General features: G+C 52.7%; 1 protein-coding gene across 2 annotated transcripts in view; it reads left to right on the forward strand.

The window, feature by feature from the left end:
• Positions 1 to 17,981, forward strand: part of Sipa1l3 (signal induced proliferation associated 1 like 3) — a 101,698-nt gene that overhangs the window by 62,981 nt on the left and 20,736 nt on the right. For both annotated transcript variants that reach the window (XM_006982004.4, XM_076577974.1), the window contains exons 13-15: positions 2,194 to 2,312; positions 4,074 to 4,501; positions 13,737 to 13,958. In XM_006982004.4, coding sequence (XP_006982066.1) covers positions 2,194 to 2,312; positions 4,074 to 4,501; positions 13,737 to 13,958 — 769 coding nt within the window. The remainder of the gene's footprint in view (positions 1 to 2,193; positions 2,313 to 4,073; positions 4,502 to 13,736; positions 13,959 to 17,981) is intronic.

The raw sequence follows: 17,981 nt of genomic DNA on the forward strand, positions 1-17,981 counted from the left end.
GCACCATTTATTCCTCCTCAATGAGCTGGTCTTGCCTGGTGCTGCTCATGGGTCTGTGATCTGTTTCCAAGACAGATTTGTGCCATTTTTCATTTTCCCACTCCATTCAGACAAGGAGAGGAATGTTGCCTGGCTCTTTGTCGCACCAAAGTGCAAAATGAGGAGCCTTTTCCAGCATTCAGCACAGGCCCCAGATGGGGGTCAAAAGACCCTGCTACTTCTCTTCTGTCCCCTAGAGCCCCAGTACCCTCACCCTTCCCCGATCCCTTATTACAAGGTGACTAACACCTTCCCTGACGCACACACATGTGCACACATGTACACTGGGAAGATCTGTGTTAAGAAACCATCAAGAAGTTTAGAACATGCAGAAGACCCAGAAAGGATTCAGGAAGAGTGACGGGATGGCAAAGATCCAAAGCAGGGGCAGAGGCTTTGCCCAGCCTCCATGCAGTGGGCAGTCATGGTATCCGCAGCCTGGTTTTGTGCAACCGCCATATGCCTGGCATTGTACTCGGTGCCCCACGGTCCCTTCCGCTGAGTCACAGCAGCGGGCACCGTGACTCTCCTACTGCAGAAATGAGGCAGTGAGGCATGGATGGGTTATCCCTCGCTGGAGGTTGTTGCTGGTGAGTGGCATAATTGAGATTTGAACTGAAGCCTGTTGGATCACTCCACCATCTACAGGGTGTGGATACAGCCACATGTTTCCTATACCTCAGAGCACCCAGGTTGGGAAAGTGCCTGCTAAACCAGGCCCATCTTCCTCGGCAGGATCATGGACTCTGTGGTGCCCTGGGCTGCCCTGGGGCCTTCAGCTTTGGGCTGGAAGCTCATGCTCCCATGGGCCTGGCAGCAAGTTTCCGGTCATACACAGGACCTCTGCAGTGACCCCATCCCTTGAAGGTCTAATGAGCCGTGCCTACCAGGCCCCAGGACTGCCTGTCCTTAGAATATTTTCCAAGCCCTTCCAATTGCTGCCAGCTGGGGACAGGCAGGGAACCCCAGAAAGATGGGGACTGGGCAGCATAGACTCTGACATCCACTTCCTGCCTGACCATTTCTGACTGTGTGATCTCGAACCAGTTACTCTATCTCTCTGAGCCTTGATGGTACCCTTCTATTCGAGATGGTTCTGATACCCATTTTACTAGTTCTGGAGCTGTCCAGCAAACTGATGTATGCAGACATGGTGCATGTCTACAGTCCCAACACGGGGAAGATTGAAAGATAGGATCAGAATGAGTCCCGGGCCAGCCGGGCTATATAGTGAATTCAATCCCCAGGGACATGTGCACACACACAAATAAATAAAGTAATAAAAAAAATTGGGGGCGGGGGTTCAAGATAGAGTTTCCCTGTGTAGCTTTGTGCCTTTCCTGGAACTCACTTGGTAGCCCAGGCTGGCCTTGAACTCATAGAGATCCGCCCGGCTCTGCCTCCTGAGTGCTGGGATTAAAGGCGTGCGCCGCCACCGCCCTGTGCATCTGTAATCCAGATATGGTGGTGTGCATCTGTAATCCAGATGTGGTGGTGTGCATCTATAATCCAGATGTGATGCGGATCTGTAATCCAGATGTGGTGTGCATCTGTAATCCTAGCATTCGTACAGTGAGATGGAAGACAGCAACAGGAGAATCACCCGGAAGCTCAGGCCAGCTAGCTTGGAATGAAGCAGAATAAAGAACGAGAGATACCCCACCCCAATACATTGGAAGGAGAGAACCAAGTCCCAAAAGCTGTCCTTGACCTCCACACGTATGCCGTGGCACTCAAGCGCCCACACTCACACACACAGAGGTGAAATAAATAAAAGTTAAATAAAACGTAAAGACCTTCCACTCCATCATTGAGGTTAAAGAATGACCAGAAGGAAGTGAGCATGTCCTGTATAAAGAGACGCCCCAGCTGGCCGTACGTGTGCTCAGCCTCCTTGGGGGACAGTGGAGGAAGGTCTTATGCTTCACTGAGTTAGCCACGTAAGACTCTCAGTGCTTCCTGGTGTGTAATGTGTGCTCAGTAAATATCCACTGCAACTGAGTCCTGCTGCAGCCCAAGGCATGCATTGGTGGAGCCTCCAGAGCAGACAGGTTGGTCAGAGAGTGGAACCGTGCAGCCATGGTTTAGGGTAGATTCTTCAGGCCCTGGCCTGCATCACTCCTAACCTCCTGTGTGTCTCCTCTTTTCCTGCAGAGCCTCTGTGGCACGTGCCGGCCCAGGCCCGGCTCTCGGCCATAACTGGAAACAGTGGCAGCAAGCACCCCTCCAGGCAGGACGCGGCTGGCAAAGATTCTCCCAACAGGCATTCCAAAGTGAGTCTTCGCCTTGCCCTGCCCGGCCCTACCCTGCCTCGTCCAGGGAGTGAGGCCTGTAGCGGCTGGCTGCTGGCTGGCGTCTTTCCTGGGCACATGGCTGCTGAGGGCTGGGTGGCTTCCTCTGGGTGTGGCCTCTGGTAGGCGCCTCCTCAGCCAGTCTTTCCCCAGAAGGATGCAGTGCAGGGCTGCAATGGGCAGTGTGGCACAGTGAATCAGAGGCTACATGCTGTCCCCGGGGCCTCCAGACCCTCTACCGGGTCCCTCTCCAGGATCTGCATTAGTGAAGCAGTAGGATAAGAGGGGGAGATTTTTCAGCCCAGGCCAGAGATGGAGTGAGTCATTCCCACCTACCTTGCAATGGCTAGGACTCCATCTCTGCCAAGAAGGCGGGGAGATGGAGTCTGCCTATCTAGTTTGGTCTTGGCAGCCTCGTTCCACATACCGAGCATTGGGACTATGGGGAAGAGGACAGAGGAGCCACTGTCCTCAGGAAGCTGACTTCCAGTGTGGCAGCAGTCACTGAATGGACAGAGCATTTTACGTTGCTAAAAAAGCCCAGTTACGGTTACTTGACGGACACTGCGGCCTTAGGTAATACCGTCAGCAAAGCCCTGGGAGTGTCTTCATCGGGGTCACTACTGCTGTGGTGAAAACACACCTGGGAGTGTCTTCGTCGGGGTCACTACTGCTGTGGTGAAAACACGCCAGAGCATCTGGGAGGAAAGGGTTTCTTCAGCTTACACTTCCACAGCACTGTTATCATTGAAGGAAGTCAGGGCTCAAACAGGACAGGAACCTGGAGGCAGGAGCTGATGCAGAGGCCATGGAGGGGGGCTGCTTACTGGCTTGCTCCCCATGGCACGCTCAGCCTGTTTTTTTTATAGAACCCAGGAATGGCACCTTCCACAATGGGCTGGGCCCTCCCCCATCGATCACTAAGTAAGAAAGTGCCCAACAGGCCTGCCTACAGCCCGGTCTTACAGAGGCATTTTCTCAGTTGAGGTTCCCTCCTCTCAGATGACTTTAACTTGTGTCAAGTTGACATAAAACTAGCCAGCACAGGAGGTGACCTTGAGTGAAGTTAGGAAAGAGCCGTAAAAAGAGCTGAGAGAAGAGTGTCACAGACAGGGGGCAGCAAGTGCGAAGGCCCTGAGGCTTGTGCCTGGTACAGTCAGAGAACAGCAAGGCACACTCCAGAGAGACGGGGAGGTGGTGTGAGACAGGTGAGTCAGACCGCCGGGGCTCACGAACTGCCCCCCGAAATTGCCACAGGAGAGTTTCAAGCAGGGAGGGGGGCATGGTTCCATGCAGATGCTCACAGCTTTCCTCTGTCCACATGAGATGGGGAGATGGAGAGGAGGGTACTGCAGTGGCCCCGCGGGAGGTAACGGCAGACAGGACCCAGGAGAACGGGAGCACACCATCATGACAGTTCCAGCATGTGTCTGCAATACATACGCAGCAGGTTTGCAGGGCGGGTGCTGAAAAGATGGAGGGACCATTGTGAAGGGTTAGGAGGAGGCCCCAGACCTCAGTTTGAGATGTGTTGCTCTGAGTACCAAATGAGTCAGGGCTTTTCATCACACACCTATTTTACAGATGTATAAACTGAGGCAGGGAGAAAGTAAATCACTTGTCTAGGGTGGCTATACCAGTAGGGGAGGAGCCATGATGTGGACATGCCTGGCTCTGGGGTGCTAGTATGGGCAGTGGCTCCCGCCCCTAGAATCGAGATGACACACTTGCCTTGCCTTTCAGGGTGAACCTCAGTACTCAAGCCATTCCAGCAGCAATACCCTCTCCAGCAATGCCTCCAGCAGTCACAGTGATGACCGATGGTTCGACCCCCTGGACCCCCTGGAGCCAGAGCAGGACCCCTTCTCCAAGGGTGGCTCCAGTGACAGTGGCATTGACAGCACGCTCTACACCTCCAGCCCCAGTTGTATGTCCTTGGCCAAAGCACCTAGGCCTGGCAAGCCACACAAACCTCCTGGAAGTATAGGCCTTTGTGGCGGCGGCCGGGAGGCCGCGGGAAGACCCCACCCTGCAGACCGACGGCGGGAAGTCTCCCCTGCACCTGTAGTAGCTGGTCAGAACAAGGGCTACCGGCCGAAGCTGTACTCCTCAGGCTCCAGTACCCCTCCAGGCCTGGTCGGGGGCAGCCGAGACCCACCAAGGCAACCCAGGTGAGACCCCGCACCAGCTCCAGGTCTTCCAGGAGACCCTGGCAACCCTAATGGTAGCTCCGTCCCCAAAACGTGCCTGCTGATAATTGTGCTTGCTTGCAGAGTTGGGATGGAGGGCACATGCTACATACCCACCAGCCTCCAAAAGCCTAGCCGGAGAGAGAAATCCAACTGTGTGTCTGTCTTCATCTGTCTCTGGTTCTCTCTGACTCTCTGTCTTCTCTCTCTGCTTTCTGTGACCAGTGGTTTTTAACTCTGGGAGTTTCAGATCTTACCTGTCACAAGTGTGTTTGTCTGTGACTCAAATAAATAGGGGCCTAACAGTCTCCTGACAGACTCCATAGAGGATAGCATAGGCTGCCATGGGACTGGTAGGCCTCAAGGACTAGTCCCTGGCACCTTGTCCTTAAGCTCTCACCATGCTGGCAGGCTCTCTGGTCTCAAGATGGGGTGAGAGGACAAGGGGGTTGCAGCGTCTCTGCTACCCGCTCTGTTTGGAGAAAGCAGCGCTTCCCAGAGCCATCCACAGCTGGTGGGGTCATGTGACTGTCCCAGCTGCAACCGAGGTCTGCAGAGGCACAGCTCGCCTCTGAGCAGGGGCCCCCAGACCCCACCCCGATCGACTCGAGTGGGTTTCCCACCCACAGCCTGAGTTCTGCCTCAGTGGGTTGGGTGGGATGCGAGAATATGCACTTTTTTCAAGCTCTTAGCCGTCAGTGGCTGCGGTCTCAGGACCGTGTTGAGAAGCAGGAGTAGGGAGAGTGACAGCTACCTCGGCCCGCAGTCTGGACCCACACACGTGGTGCTCCCGGGAAAGCGAGAAAGGGCGGCAGAGCGTTCTGTGGGAGCACCAGCTTGGTCCCTTCCAGGTGCCCTTCTGACACGCTTGCTGGCCACAGCTTCCCTCCCCGATGGCCTGGACCCAGGACTCTCACCCGAACTCAGGGCCTTCCTGGGATAAAGGGCTTGCTGGCACCTTTGCCTGTGAGCCTGTGGACTCCATAATTCACTGTAGAATCCCATGCCTTTGTTTCCCTTTTTAAATTTGTTTGTTTGTTTGTTTTAAGGCAGGGTCTCACTATGTGGTTCTGACTCTCCTGGAACTCCCCATGTAGACTTCGAACTCATAGTGATTCACCTGCCTTTGCCTTTTCAGAGTGACAGGATTGAAGCCATCATGTCTGGCTCCTTCCTTTTTCTTTTTCTTTCTTTTTCTTTCAAAGGAGTATTTTGAATCTAGCCTGTAAGGGTAGGGGTATTTTGCCTGCATGTATGTCTGTACACCACATGCATACTTGGTGTCCTAAGGAAGCCAGAAGGCATTAGATCTCTTGGGACTAGAGTTACAGATGGTTGTGAGCCACAGTGTAGGTTCTGGGAATTGAACCTGGGTCCTCCGGAAAAGCAGTCAGTGCTCTTAACCACTGAGCCATCTCTCCGGGTCTTAGCTGTCAATAGGTGCAGTCTGAGGACCACACTTTGAGAAGCACCAGTCGGGAGGCAAATGGGAGAGTGTTTCCGCATAGAAGTAGCTGGGCTCCATACAGTGCCTCTCATTAGCAGCACGCTTTGGTCTGCTCTAGTCATGAACTGCTGAACATGGCTTCGTCCTTGCTAGAAGGGTTTCATGACTCCTCCAACGGTCTCCAACGTTTGAAAACCACCATGGTTAGACTGGGAAGGTACAGTGCTTGCCTAATACTTGCAAGACCCTGGGTTCAAATCCCAGAACTACAAGAAGAAATAGAAGAGTTGGGAAAGAGAAAAGAAAAGCAGCAGGTCAGGAGTGCCTGCGTCCACAGCTACCCTGCTCTGAGGGAGCCCAGGAGGGTTGCCATGGAGACAAAGAAAGACACTGCAGGAGCTATCGTAGGCCACCTTCCTAGACCAGTAGTTCTGAACTTCTTCACTCACTCACTCACTCACTCACTCATTCATTCATTCAGCATATATCTCTTAGAGATCTGTGCTGGCCTAAGTAACTCCGTCCCGTTCCTCACCACTGATGACAGTCCAGCCGTCACTCAGAACAAGGCAGAGCTTTGTGCCTACTGAACAGCGTGAGGTGTGAGGGCAAGAGAGCACAGCAGGGCATTTCCAGACTGTGGTCCCTGTTCTTGGCACATTGGGGGGAGCTGGGCTACTTGGGAGACTGAGGCAGAATGATCACCAGTTCAAAGCCAGCCTGGGCGGCTTAGTGAGACTCCGTTTCAGAGCAAACACAAATTAAAGGTGGACTGGAGGTATAGCTGAGTGTTTGCCTCACTGTTGAGCAAGGTTCAGCCTCTACACTGAAAAGAAAACAGTTTTGTAGGGTTTGAGATCCATGATGTAAAGGCAGTAGCAGTGCCAGGCCTGGATGGTGGGTGAGGCGGGGTGGGAACAAATTACCCTGTATCTGAGAGAAGTATTTGCTGAACCCAGAAGTGGAGGGAGTGAGAGAGGGGAGCCCCACTATACAACTGGGCCCTGGTGGTTGGGAGCTTTAATTTGCATATAGACAATTGATGCTAATTGCAAATCATTCTTATCTACTCATTAAAGCTGCTTCCTGAAGTTTTCTCCTAGGCAACCGGGTTTTAGTATGGAACAGCATTTCCCAAAATGGGGTGCCTGAGGTGATCTGGGTGGAAAGAGGAGGGAGATGTTTTCTCTTAAATGGATATATGTTTCCTTATGAAGCAGCAGCACTTCCAACCCACCCCAATCGTACAGATACTGCCCTGGACCAGTTACCATCAATGAGATAAGATGGCTTGCTCTCTCCTCTGGGGGCCGGGAGGAGGGGGCAGGTAATCTGTTTCTGAGACTGGACCTTACTCTGCAGCCCTGGCTAGTGTGGAACTCACTGTGTAGCCCAGGCTAGCCTCAAACTTGTGGTAGTAATCCCCCTGCCTCTGTTCCTGAGGTGCTGGAAGTACCCCCTAGTTGCCACACACCATGTTAGAGCTGAGATGATTTAAAGAAGCATATTCAGTCAGGTGTAATGATGTAAACCTGTCGTCCTAACACAGGAAAGGCTAAGACAGTGAGATTGTGAGATCCAGGCCAACCTAGGCCACATGGCAAGAGCATGTCTTACACACACACACACACACACACACACGAAGGAATTGTTCCAGACAGTGCATCCAGTTGTCAGTGTTCCCGCACCCTCCCAGTTTGCACAGTGCTATGGATACACACGTATTCCCCTACACAGTCGCTGGTCACCAACTTGGGCCAGACCTGGTCTCAGGAGACCCTAGGCACCCCTGCCACCTGCTGGCCACACCGTGCCTGGTAGCAGACAGCCCCACAGTGCCTGGTAGCAGACAGTCCCACAGCCTTCTGCATCTGCTATTGCAGGCCCAGTCCTTGGGACTAACAGACAGTACCCAGAGGACAGGTGGTGCCCTGGTCTGAACAGGCCTGCCATGAGAGTCCCGGACCTTGTCTTCACCCCACAGCATTCTCTGTTGCCCGGATCTTGCCGTTTATTCCTAAGCAAGCGTGTGTGTGCCAGGCCCGGTGTTGGCTGGCGCCAGGGAGACAACAGGCAGATGGTAACCAAGTCATGGGCGAACTGTGCTAGTCGGCAGCCTGGCCAGATGTTTCCAGTCTGGGGTGCAGTTATGTGGGTGCTTGCTTTGTCGATTTGTGGATGCAAGGGCTCGTTGCTGGGAATCAGACCCAGGGCTTTGCACATGCTAAGCCCCATAGCCCTGACCTTGGACACGGACAAAAAAATCAAACCAACAAAAGCCACCCAGGCCTGGAGGCACCAGGGCTGCTAGTCCCAGCACTCTGGAAGCTGATGCAGAGGGATTATCATTTCTGGGCCAGCCTAGGCTGCATAAAGACCTTGTCTCAAATTTAAAAAGCAGCAGAGAAAGATGAGGTTACAGAGGGGCTTCTCCCGAGGGGGAGCAGTGGGTACAAAGGGCTGGGGAAGATGGTGGAGCTGGATGTCCCTGAGCACAGGCCCGACGGTGGGCCAGGGAGATCATCACCACTGTGGGTTTGATCCTAAGTGCCGAGGACAGCCAGGAAAGGTTTCAGTGGGAGGAGACCGGGCAGATCTGTGCTGCCTCTTCTAACTGTGTTTGTGTGCACCACACAAGCCACGGTGCACGGTGTACCACACAAGCCATGGTGTACCACACAAGCCACGGTGCATGGTGCACCACACAAGCCACGGTGCACGGTGCACGTCAGAGCCTGGCTTTATGAAGTCAGTTCTTTCTTTTTGCCTTTACTGGATTGCAGGGATCAAACTCAGGCCACTAGGCTTGTGTGACAAGTGCCTTTATCTGCTAAACTGGCTCCTGGTCCCAGATCTGGGCTTTGAAGGAGGTTTGAGGGCAAGACGGGAGGTGGAGTCCCAGGGAGGGTGAGGCTGACCTGAGGAGGGTGCGGGCCTGGAGCAGATGCATAGGAGGTGAGCTGCTGTAATTGCTGTAAGCGAGGAGCCGTGGCCGCCATGGCTGGGGTGGGGGAGCAGCTGGGGAAGCCCGTTTGTTTCTCTGGCCAGCCAAGCCCAGCTTCTTAGACATTTTTCTAGACCCCTCGGTGCTCTAGGGAGCAGGGTCCAGCCCCTCCTTTGTGGAGCTGACACTCTACTGCAGAGAGGAAGCAGATGGACAGACAGACAACAACCAAGTGACACACAGATGGCAACCAAGGCAGAGGAGAGAAATGGGGAGGCAGGCGGTGTCTTGATTTATCTTAGAAAACAAGGATCCTGGCAGCCAGACAGCAAATGCCAGGGCCTAACTGGCCTGTTTCGCAGTACTCTGGAGTATCAGGTGACCAGAGAGGTTAGGGCAGATAGCCAAAGAAAGCATGGCAGGAGGTCAGATTGGCACAGAGGGCAGGAGTCCTGCTCCAGCAGGTTCAATACTGTGATCAGCGGCTAGGATTTGATCCTGGGGGGGGGGGGGGCATGGGAGCAATAGAAGGTGGCCGAGCCCGTGGGTGGGTGGGTAGGTAGATAGATAGATAGTCAGATAGATAGATAGATAGTCAGATAGATAGATAGTCAGATAGATAGACAGATCTATCTTGTTTGTTTGTTTGTTCTTAATATCACTCTGACCGCAGGCCTGTAATCCAAGTACTCAGAGGCAGAGGCAAGAGGATCATGAGCTGAAGGCCAGCCTGGGCTACACAATGAGACTCCTGTCTTATTTGAAAAAAAAAAAAAAAAAAAAAAAAAAAAAGGCTGTTTAAGGGAAGGGAGAATTTGAAAGCTGTCAGGAAGAGATGGGCCTGGCCACACCCAGGGAAGCCCCGCCCACCAGGGAAGCCCCGCCCACTTCCCGGGCCCCAGCTTTTTCCTCGGAGCCCACACAGCCTGTAGCTGCTGGTGCAGGTCCATGACTTCAGCAGCTTCACAAATATTACCCTGTCTACCCCAGACATTCGTCATGGGAGCCCAACTGCCAAGCCCCTGCCCGGTGCTGGCGCCTGTCCTGGGCACCTGAATCCCAGCAAGCCCAGACGCATAACTACCTGGCCCGAAGCAGTGCACATGCCAAAGTCTTTTGGTTTCCAGAGCAATTTGTCAGTCAGAGCTAGGGGATCAGAGACTCGGCTCCACGTGGAGCTGACGCAGCTGGGCGTTCCCAGCAGGCAGGAAGCACGTGTCTTTGCTTCCCGGGCTGTGCTAGCAGTCTCCGGATCTGTTGGGGCTCCATCTCGGGCACAGCCCTAAAAGGTAACCCGGGGGTCTGCCTGTGTCAGGAGACTGGGGCCACATCCCTGCACAGGGAGTCACAGCTAGCAGGGGGGCGGGGAACCCAGTCTGTTTTCCTAGGACTGAGGGGTTGAGGGAGTGCCTGACAGAGACCTGTGGACAAAGGGGCAGCTCAAAGGCCCTGGGGTAGAAACACTCCTGGGTATTTAAGGAGTAGCATTGTGTAGCTTTTACAGACGAGATAGGCAAGTGAAGAAACTGAGGACACAGGAGATGGCAGATGGAGTGGGGGACTCTGCTTGTCTGCGTGAGCTGAAACCACAAGAGTTCTAGAGTGCTGCACATTCCCATGGGGTCCCTGTGGCTGTGAGGAGGACACAGGAGGCAGGTAGAAGAGGCAGTGGTGGCTCTCCTGGCGGGTGGCACTTGGTTGGGTGACAAGCAGTGTTGGGCATAGGCTCCAGCTGAAGTCCTCACTCCAAATCCTGTTTCACTCCCGAAGAGGCTGCAGGGTGGGTGTGGCCCCTTGTTAAGACCCTGCCAAAGAATCAGAATAGGACCCTTTCAGCCCCTGGGTCATGGCAAACATGGGCGTGTGGGGTCGGGGTGGATTCAACAGGTGAGCAGGGTGGTGAGCGGCCAGACCACCACCCTGGGCTGTGTGAGCATGTTGTTCCTGCGCGACCTCCTTAGGCTGTGTGTGTCAGACTTAGCTCCCCACTTTTTGCTGTGTGAACTCCTTCAGGCCCTCGGTCTCTGAACCCACCCTCCCATCCATTGAATGGGATAGTAATGGAAGCCCAGGCTGGGCATGGTGGCACGCACTTGTAATCCTAGCACTCAGGAGGTAGAGGCAAGAGGATCAGGAGGAGGTCAGGTCATCCTCAGCTACACAGCAAGTTGGAGGCCAGCCTGGGTACATGAGATCCTGCCTCTAAAAATTTGATGATAACAGTAACAGGGCAGAGCTAGGGTCCAAGCCCATGAGGACAAAGTGAAGCAGTGAATTTAAAGGACTTAGCACAGGGCTCCATCCAGAGCTGGGTTATCTGTTTATTATGCCTTTATCCTGACAATAATCACTCCAGAACACAGAAGAAAGGGTGAGGTTTCATCCCATATGTACTATGGACAAGTTATTTAGGCTCCCCAGGTCTCACTGTCCCCGTGACAGTGTCAGGAAGTGTCAGGAGCTGTATCAGGTGATGTATGGGAAATGTTTGATACCAGGCCTCACTGTGTCCAACGTCTTTGCAGTCAGCCACGTCCCTGCCACCCAGGCCAACCCTGCTCTTTCCCCAAAGACAGGTCCGCAGCTCTCCACTTTGTACCGTCATCCACCTGGGACTGCCGACCCGTCCCTTCAGAGCCTCGATGGAGCAGTAACATTGCTCACGAAGCCAATGGGCTGTGTCCACCCAGCCTGTGGCTAAAGCAAGGGGCAACGGTGTAGGAGGCATCTCGCCACACCCCTGCCCTGCCTTAGCTGGAGCAGGGGCTCATAAGCTGGACAGGCCAGCTCCATACACCTGCAGTTCAGGGAGCACCACTGGGGGGCGGGGGCGGGGGGGCTCACTCCTCAGAAGAAAGCAGGCTCACTATTGGGGAGGGACAGAGCTGATGTGCGCATGGAAGCAGGCTTGCAGCCTTGCTCATCTGGAAGCAAGGGGCAGCTCTTCGTCCACAGGCCTCATATCTGCACAAATACCACGTTGAAGCAAAGGTCTACTGAGGTATTAGATGGCCACTTCCTTTCTGCTTGGAACCATCTGTATATGGTTTAGTTTTACTTTCTGCCTCCACACATTCCTGTCATCGCCACCTGTAGAATTCATAGCTCCTGCACACTGTGCCAGAGCATTTTCTTCTAACTCGTCCAACCCAGTTCAGTGTAATGCTTTTTTTTTTTTTTTTTTTTTTTTTTGAGACAGGGTTTCTCTGTGTGACAGTCCTGACTGTCCTGGAATTTGCTCTGTAGACTAGGCTGGCCTCAAAATCACAGAGATCCAGCCACCTGCCTCTGCCTCCCCAGGGCTGGGATTAAAGGTGTGTGCCACCACCACTTGGGACGTTGGGGCGAGAAGGTTGCTGTGAGTTCCAGGCCAGCCTGGGAGGTAGTATGAGACCTTGTCTCCCAACAATTCACAAGAAAGAAGAAAGCCTTACCTGCTGGCACTGCTGGCTTCCCAGAGTCCAGTCGCGATTGATAGCAGGGGCTCAAATCGAAGGGGCAGGGAGTCGGCTCAGTGGGTAAAGGCTCTTGCTGTGTAAGCCTGGCAACCCGAGTTCAGTTCCAAAACCCATGTAACAGTGGACAGAGAACCAACTCCACAAAGTCATCCTCCTGCCTCCACACGTCCCCCACCCTGGTGCACACAATAATAATAAATAGATCTTGAAGGTAAAAATTAGCAGTCAGTCATGGTGGCATACACCTTTAACCCCAGAGATTGGGAAGCAGGTCTCAGAGTGCAGGCCAGCCTGATCTACATAGTAAGATCTTATCTCAAGCAAAAAAAAATTTCTTTTTGTTTTAGAATATAGAGTTGTGGTTTTGGGTCAGTTAGATAGAGTGATACTCCGATGCTCGGGTATTTTTTAAATGCTTGAGTCAAGCTGGAGAGCTGACTTGGTGGTTAAGAGCACAGGACTCGATTTCAGTTCCCAACACCCAAGTCGGTCAGCTCACAGTTGCCTATAACTCCAGCTCTAGGGAATCCAGTACCCTCTTCTGGCCTCCTCAGGCACCAGAACTCGTGAGCATACACACTCTGCCACATACAAATAAACAAAAAGTATATATATTGGGGTCTGGTCACTTTGAACTGAATGCTCTGAAATTGCGATCCAAAGTAAACCTTACTTATATATACCATATATGTATATGATCTTTATATGGTATGTACATATATGTGGTATGTATATACATACATACGTACGTACATACATACATACATACGCGTGTGTCCCCAAGACAAGGTTTCTCTGTGTAACAGTCCTGGCTGTCCTGGAACTTGCTCTATAGACCAGGCTGACCTCAAACTCACAGAGATCCACCTGATTCTGCCTCCCAAGTGCTGGGATTAAAGGTGTGCGCCACCACCGCCCAGCGTGCATGTGTGTGCATGTACATGTAGAGGTGAAAGGTTAACTTGACACCAGCCTTTCTTAATCACTCTGCAATGTATAATTGGAGACCTGGTCTCTCACTTGAACCCAGAGCTCACTGGTTCCAGCCTACTGGGGTACCCTGCCTCTGCTGTCTGCTAGGATTACAGGCAGGCTGCCACACCCACCCATGTGGGTTCTGGGGATCCAGACTCCATTCCCCACTCTTGTGCAGCAAGTGCTTTGCCCAAAGAGCCATGCCCAGCCTCTTCTTTTCAAACAGCCTCTCATGTCGACCTAGCTGGTCTTGAACTTTATGTAGCCACAGCTGACCTGAGTGCCGGGATTGAAGTGTGCACCACCGTACCTAACTGTTGCTGGAATCTGCTTCAGCAGCGTGTTTGTGTCTCTGCTGTGTGAGTGACTCCTGTCTGTGTCTTTCTCTTGCAGTGACATGGGCTCCAGGCCTGGCTACCCCGCTCAGGTCTACAAAACAGCCAGTGCGGAGGCCCCCCGGCCCTCCCAGCTCACTCAGGGCGGCCCCTTCCAGCTCTCCACGTCCGTCCCCAAGTCGTTCTTCTCCAAGCAGCCCGCACACAGCAAGCATCCCAGCGGATGGAAGAGAGCAGACGAGCCCCCGCCACGGCCACTCCCCTTTGTCGACACTAAGAAGTAAGCGCTACTGAGAGGCCGCGGGGGACAGGGGGAGGGGGACTCGCTGTATTCCACACCCTGGGTTTACAGTTGTGAACAGGACAGGTGACAAAGGCCCTGTTCTTAGGGAACTGGCATTCAGTTGGGACGACAGTGAATACGGCAGATAAGAAACTGTAGTTGAGCGTGGCAGCATGCTGCTGTAACCTCCGCACTCCAGTTCCTGCTTCCCATCCCTGGGTAGGAATGCTGGCAGTGTGGATGGACGCCACCATATCCAGCTTTCCGGAGGCTCATGCACCTTGCATGGCTAGTACTTCATACCCCGCCGAGTCAGCTCATTGCCTGTGGTTTGCTTGCTTGCTCGCTTTTTTTTTTTTTTTTTTAAGATTTATTTATTTATCATGTATACAGTGTTCTGCCTGTATGTATGTCTGCAGGTCAGAAGAGGGCGCCAGATCTCATTACAGGTGGTTGTGAGCCACCATGTGGGTGCTGGGAATTGAACTCAGGACCTCTGGAAGAGCAGCCAGTGCTCTTAACATCTGAGCCATCTCTCCAGCCCACTTGCTCACTTTTAATTTACTCATTTATTTGTATGTGAGTTTGTGTGTGTGTTTCACACACATGAAAGCCAGAAAAACAAATCAGGTATTCTCTTTTGGTTTTTCAAGACAGGGTTTCTCTGTAGCTTTGGAGCCTGTCCTGGACTAGCTCTGTAGACCAGACTGGCCTCGAACTCACAGAGATCCACCTGCCTCTGCCTCCCAAGTGCTGGGATTACAGGCGTGTGCCACCACCGCCCGGCTCAGGTATTCTTCTCTTTTTTTCTCCCTATTGCTTTGAGGCAGGGTCTCTCCCTGAACCTTAAACTCTCATTTTCTCTGTTAAACTAGAACCCAGCAAGATCCTGTGGTCCTCTTCAGAGCTGGGATTGCAGGAATGGGCAGAATGCCTGGCTTGTTATCTGGGTGCCAGGATCTGAACCCGAGCTTTACGATTGTACAGCGAGCGCTTTTTGACTGCTGAGAGCCATCTCTCCGGCTCCATAGAGTGAAAGAGAGAGGAAGTGGGCTGTGCAGTCAGATGCGGCTTTGGCGGCAGGTGGTGGTAGTGCACACCTTTAATCCCAGCATTCAAGACGCAGAGGCAAAGGCAGATCTCTAAGTTTCAGGCCAGCCCGGTCTACAGAGCGAGTTCCAGAACAGCCAAGGCAACACAGAGAAACCCCGTCTTGAAAAACAAGGAAAAGAAAAGAAGGAAGGGAGGAAGGAAGGGAGAGAGGGAGGGAGGGAGGGAGGGAGGGAGGGAGGGAGGGAGGGAGGAAGGAAGGAAGGAAGGAAGGAAGGAAGGAAGGAAGGAAGGAAGGAAGGAAGGAAGGAAGGAAGGAAAAGGCTTTGGTACTAAGGCATACTAGCTCAGCAGATCACTTGCCTAGAATCCCCCAGTGAGGTGCTGGGTTGTGGCTCAGGGGTAGAGCCCCTGCCTAGAATCCCCCAGTGAGGGGCTGGGGTGTGGCTCAGTGGTGGAGCCCCTGCCTAGAATCCCCCAGTGAAGAACTGGAAATGTGGCTCAATAATAGTATTACCTAGTATCCATAAGTTACTGTTAATACCCTGCACTACAAAAAACAACAACAACCAAAACTTGCAAAGAGCTTTTAGGTTTTAATTGAAGAATATGATAACAAGTGTTTATTTTGTACTTACCAGATGCTAGGCACAGTTCTGAGTTATTTTTCATATGTAAAAATTATTAGCCGGGCGGTGGTGGCGCACGCCTTTAATCCCAGCACTCGGGAGGCAGAGGCAGGCAGATCTCTGTGAGTTCGAGGCCAGCCTGGGCTACCAAGTGAGTTCCAGAAAAGGCGCAAAGCTACACAGAGAAACCCTGTCTCGAAAAACCAAAAAAAGAAAGAAAAAGAAAGAAAAAACTGGGCAGTAGTTGAGCACTTCTTTAATTCCAGCACTCAGGAGGCAGAGGCAGGCAGATTTCTATGAGTTTGAGGCCAGCCTGGGCTACAGAGCGAGTTCCAGGACAGCCAAAGCTACACAGAGAAACCCCGTCTTGAAAAACAAGCAAAAAAGATTATTGGTGAGCTTTATTTATTCATGTGATGAAGAGAGGTGCGCATGTACGAGTTAGAAGATCCCTTCCAGGAGGCAGTCTCTCCTCACTCTATGTGGATCCCAGGGATCAAGCTTGCCTCCTCCAGTTTGGCAACAAGCCCCTTTCCCCATTGAGCCGTCTTGCTGGCCCCTCGTAAGTGCGTTCATGTACTGAAGGTTCACAACATCTCCCTGAGGACATGATATTCTCCCCCACTTAATAGATGAGGCAACTGAGGCTCAGGGTTTGATGCTAGTGGGAGATAGCCCTTGTATCAGGATCCACATAGCCAAGGCCAAAGCTCTTATCCTCTTGGATAAGGAACTAATGCCCTCCTCCATCTGTTCTTACCAACACCTTCTTTCCTGACCTGGATGGAGCTGTTTAAATCTGTGGGTGACATAGAGCTTGGAGGGAAAGAGGCACCAGGAGACAGAAGAGGGTCCCTGGAGGTATCAGCAGGCTCTGAAAATCCAGTTCACACGTCTCACTGACAGCCAGAGGGGACTCTAAAAATTAGAATCTGGCATTCTCCCCTTCTTACAATATCCAGCCACCCCTCTCCAGGGTTAATGTTGGAGGTTCAGGGTCACTGGACATGTTCTGTATCAAGTGCTTATATCAAGCTGTTCCTTGAACAGACTACTGCCCAGATCCTGCCTGATCTGCCCCTCACCCCCATCCTTCACTCTGCTCCAACTGCACTGACCTTTTGCTGGACCTCAAATTTAATACATGCTGACCCCACCCCAGGGCCTTTGCACTGCCTCTTTCCCTGCCCTGGAACATTCTCATTCCAGGTAGTCTAAGGCTAACACCACCTCCAGACAGGTCTTTGCAGGCTGGAGAGCCAAGTCCCCACTGTCAATGTGTCTCTTCACTCTGTTCTACTTTACATTTTTTCCCACTGAAAGATAAGTGCCACTGTCTTGGTTATGGGACACAGGACAGTTCTGGAGGGGGCGGCAGGGTCTCCCACTGGATGTCTCACAGTTCTGGAGGGGGTGGCAGGGTCTCCCACTGGATGTCTCACAGTTCTGGAGGGGGCGGCAGGGTCTCCCACTGGATGTCTCACAGTTCTGGAGGGGGCGGCAGGGTCTCCCACTGGATGTCTCACAGTTCTGGAGGGGGCGGCAGGGTCTCCCACTAGCCGTGAGGGAGAGATGGTCTGTTCCAGCGCCTTCTCTGGCATCGTGGACTTTGCTGGCTTACCCTGGCCTTCCCTGGCAGGAGACGCTGCTTCACTTCCCAGTACGCACTTCATCTTCATAGGCCTCTCCCTCCATGGCCACCTTTCCCAATGTTCTCAGAGTCACGTCCATCCTGTTGGCTTCATTTCACCTTGAGTACCTCGCCAAAGGCCCTGTTTTAGGTGAGGTCACATTCACATTTTTTTTCACCCCATACCTTGTACATGCTAGGCAAGCACTCTACCTATGATCTGGATCACACACCTCTTTTTCCCCCTGATGCTGGCAGTGGAACCCAGGGCCTTGTAAACACTAGACAAGTGTCCTGTCCTCTGAGCTACATGCTTAGCCCTTCATTTTATTTTATTTATTTTTTTTTTATTTTGGTTTTTTGAGACAGGGTTTCTCTGTGTAGCTTTGCGCCTTTCCTGGAACTCACTTGGTAGCCCAGGCTGGCCTCGAACTCACAGAGATCTGCCTGCCTCTGCCTCCCGAGTGCTGGGATTAAAGGCGTGCACCACCACCGCCCAGCTTGATTTTATTATTTTTTTAAGATTTATTTATTTATTATGTATACAGCGTTCTGCCGGCATGTGTCCCTGCACACCAGAAGAGGGCACCAGATCTCATTACAGATGGCTGTGAGCCACCATGTGGTTGCTGGGAATTGAACTCAAGACCTCTGGAAGAGCAGTCAGTGCTATTAACCTCTGAGCCATCTCTCCAGCCCAGCCCTTGATTT

This window comes from Peromyscus maniculatus, chromosome 1 (genome assembly GCF_049852395.1).
Source record: "Peromyscus maniculatus bairdii isolate BWxNUB_F1_BW_parent chromosome 1, HU_Pman_BW_mat_3.1, whole genome shotgun sequence".
Classification (NCBI taxonomy): Eukaryota; Metazoa; Chordata; class Mammalia; order Rodentia; family Cricetidae; genus Peromyscus; species Peromyscus maniculatus.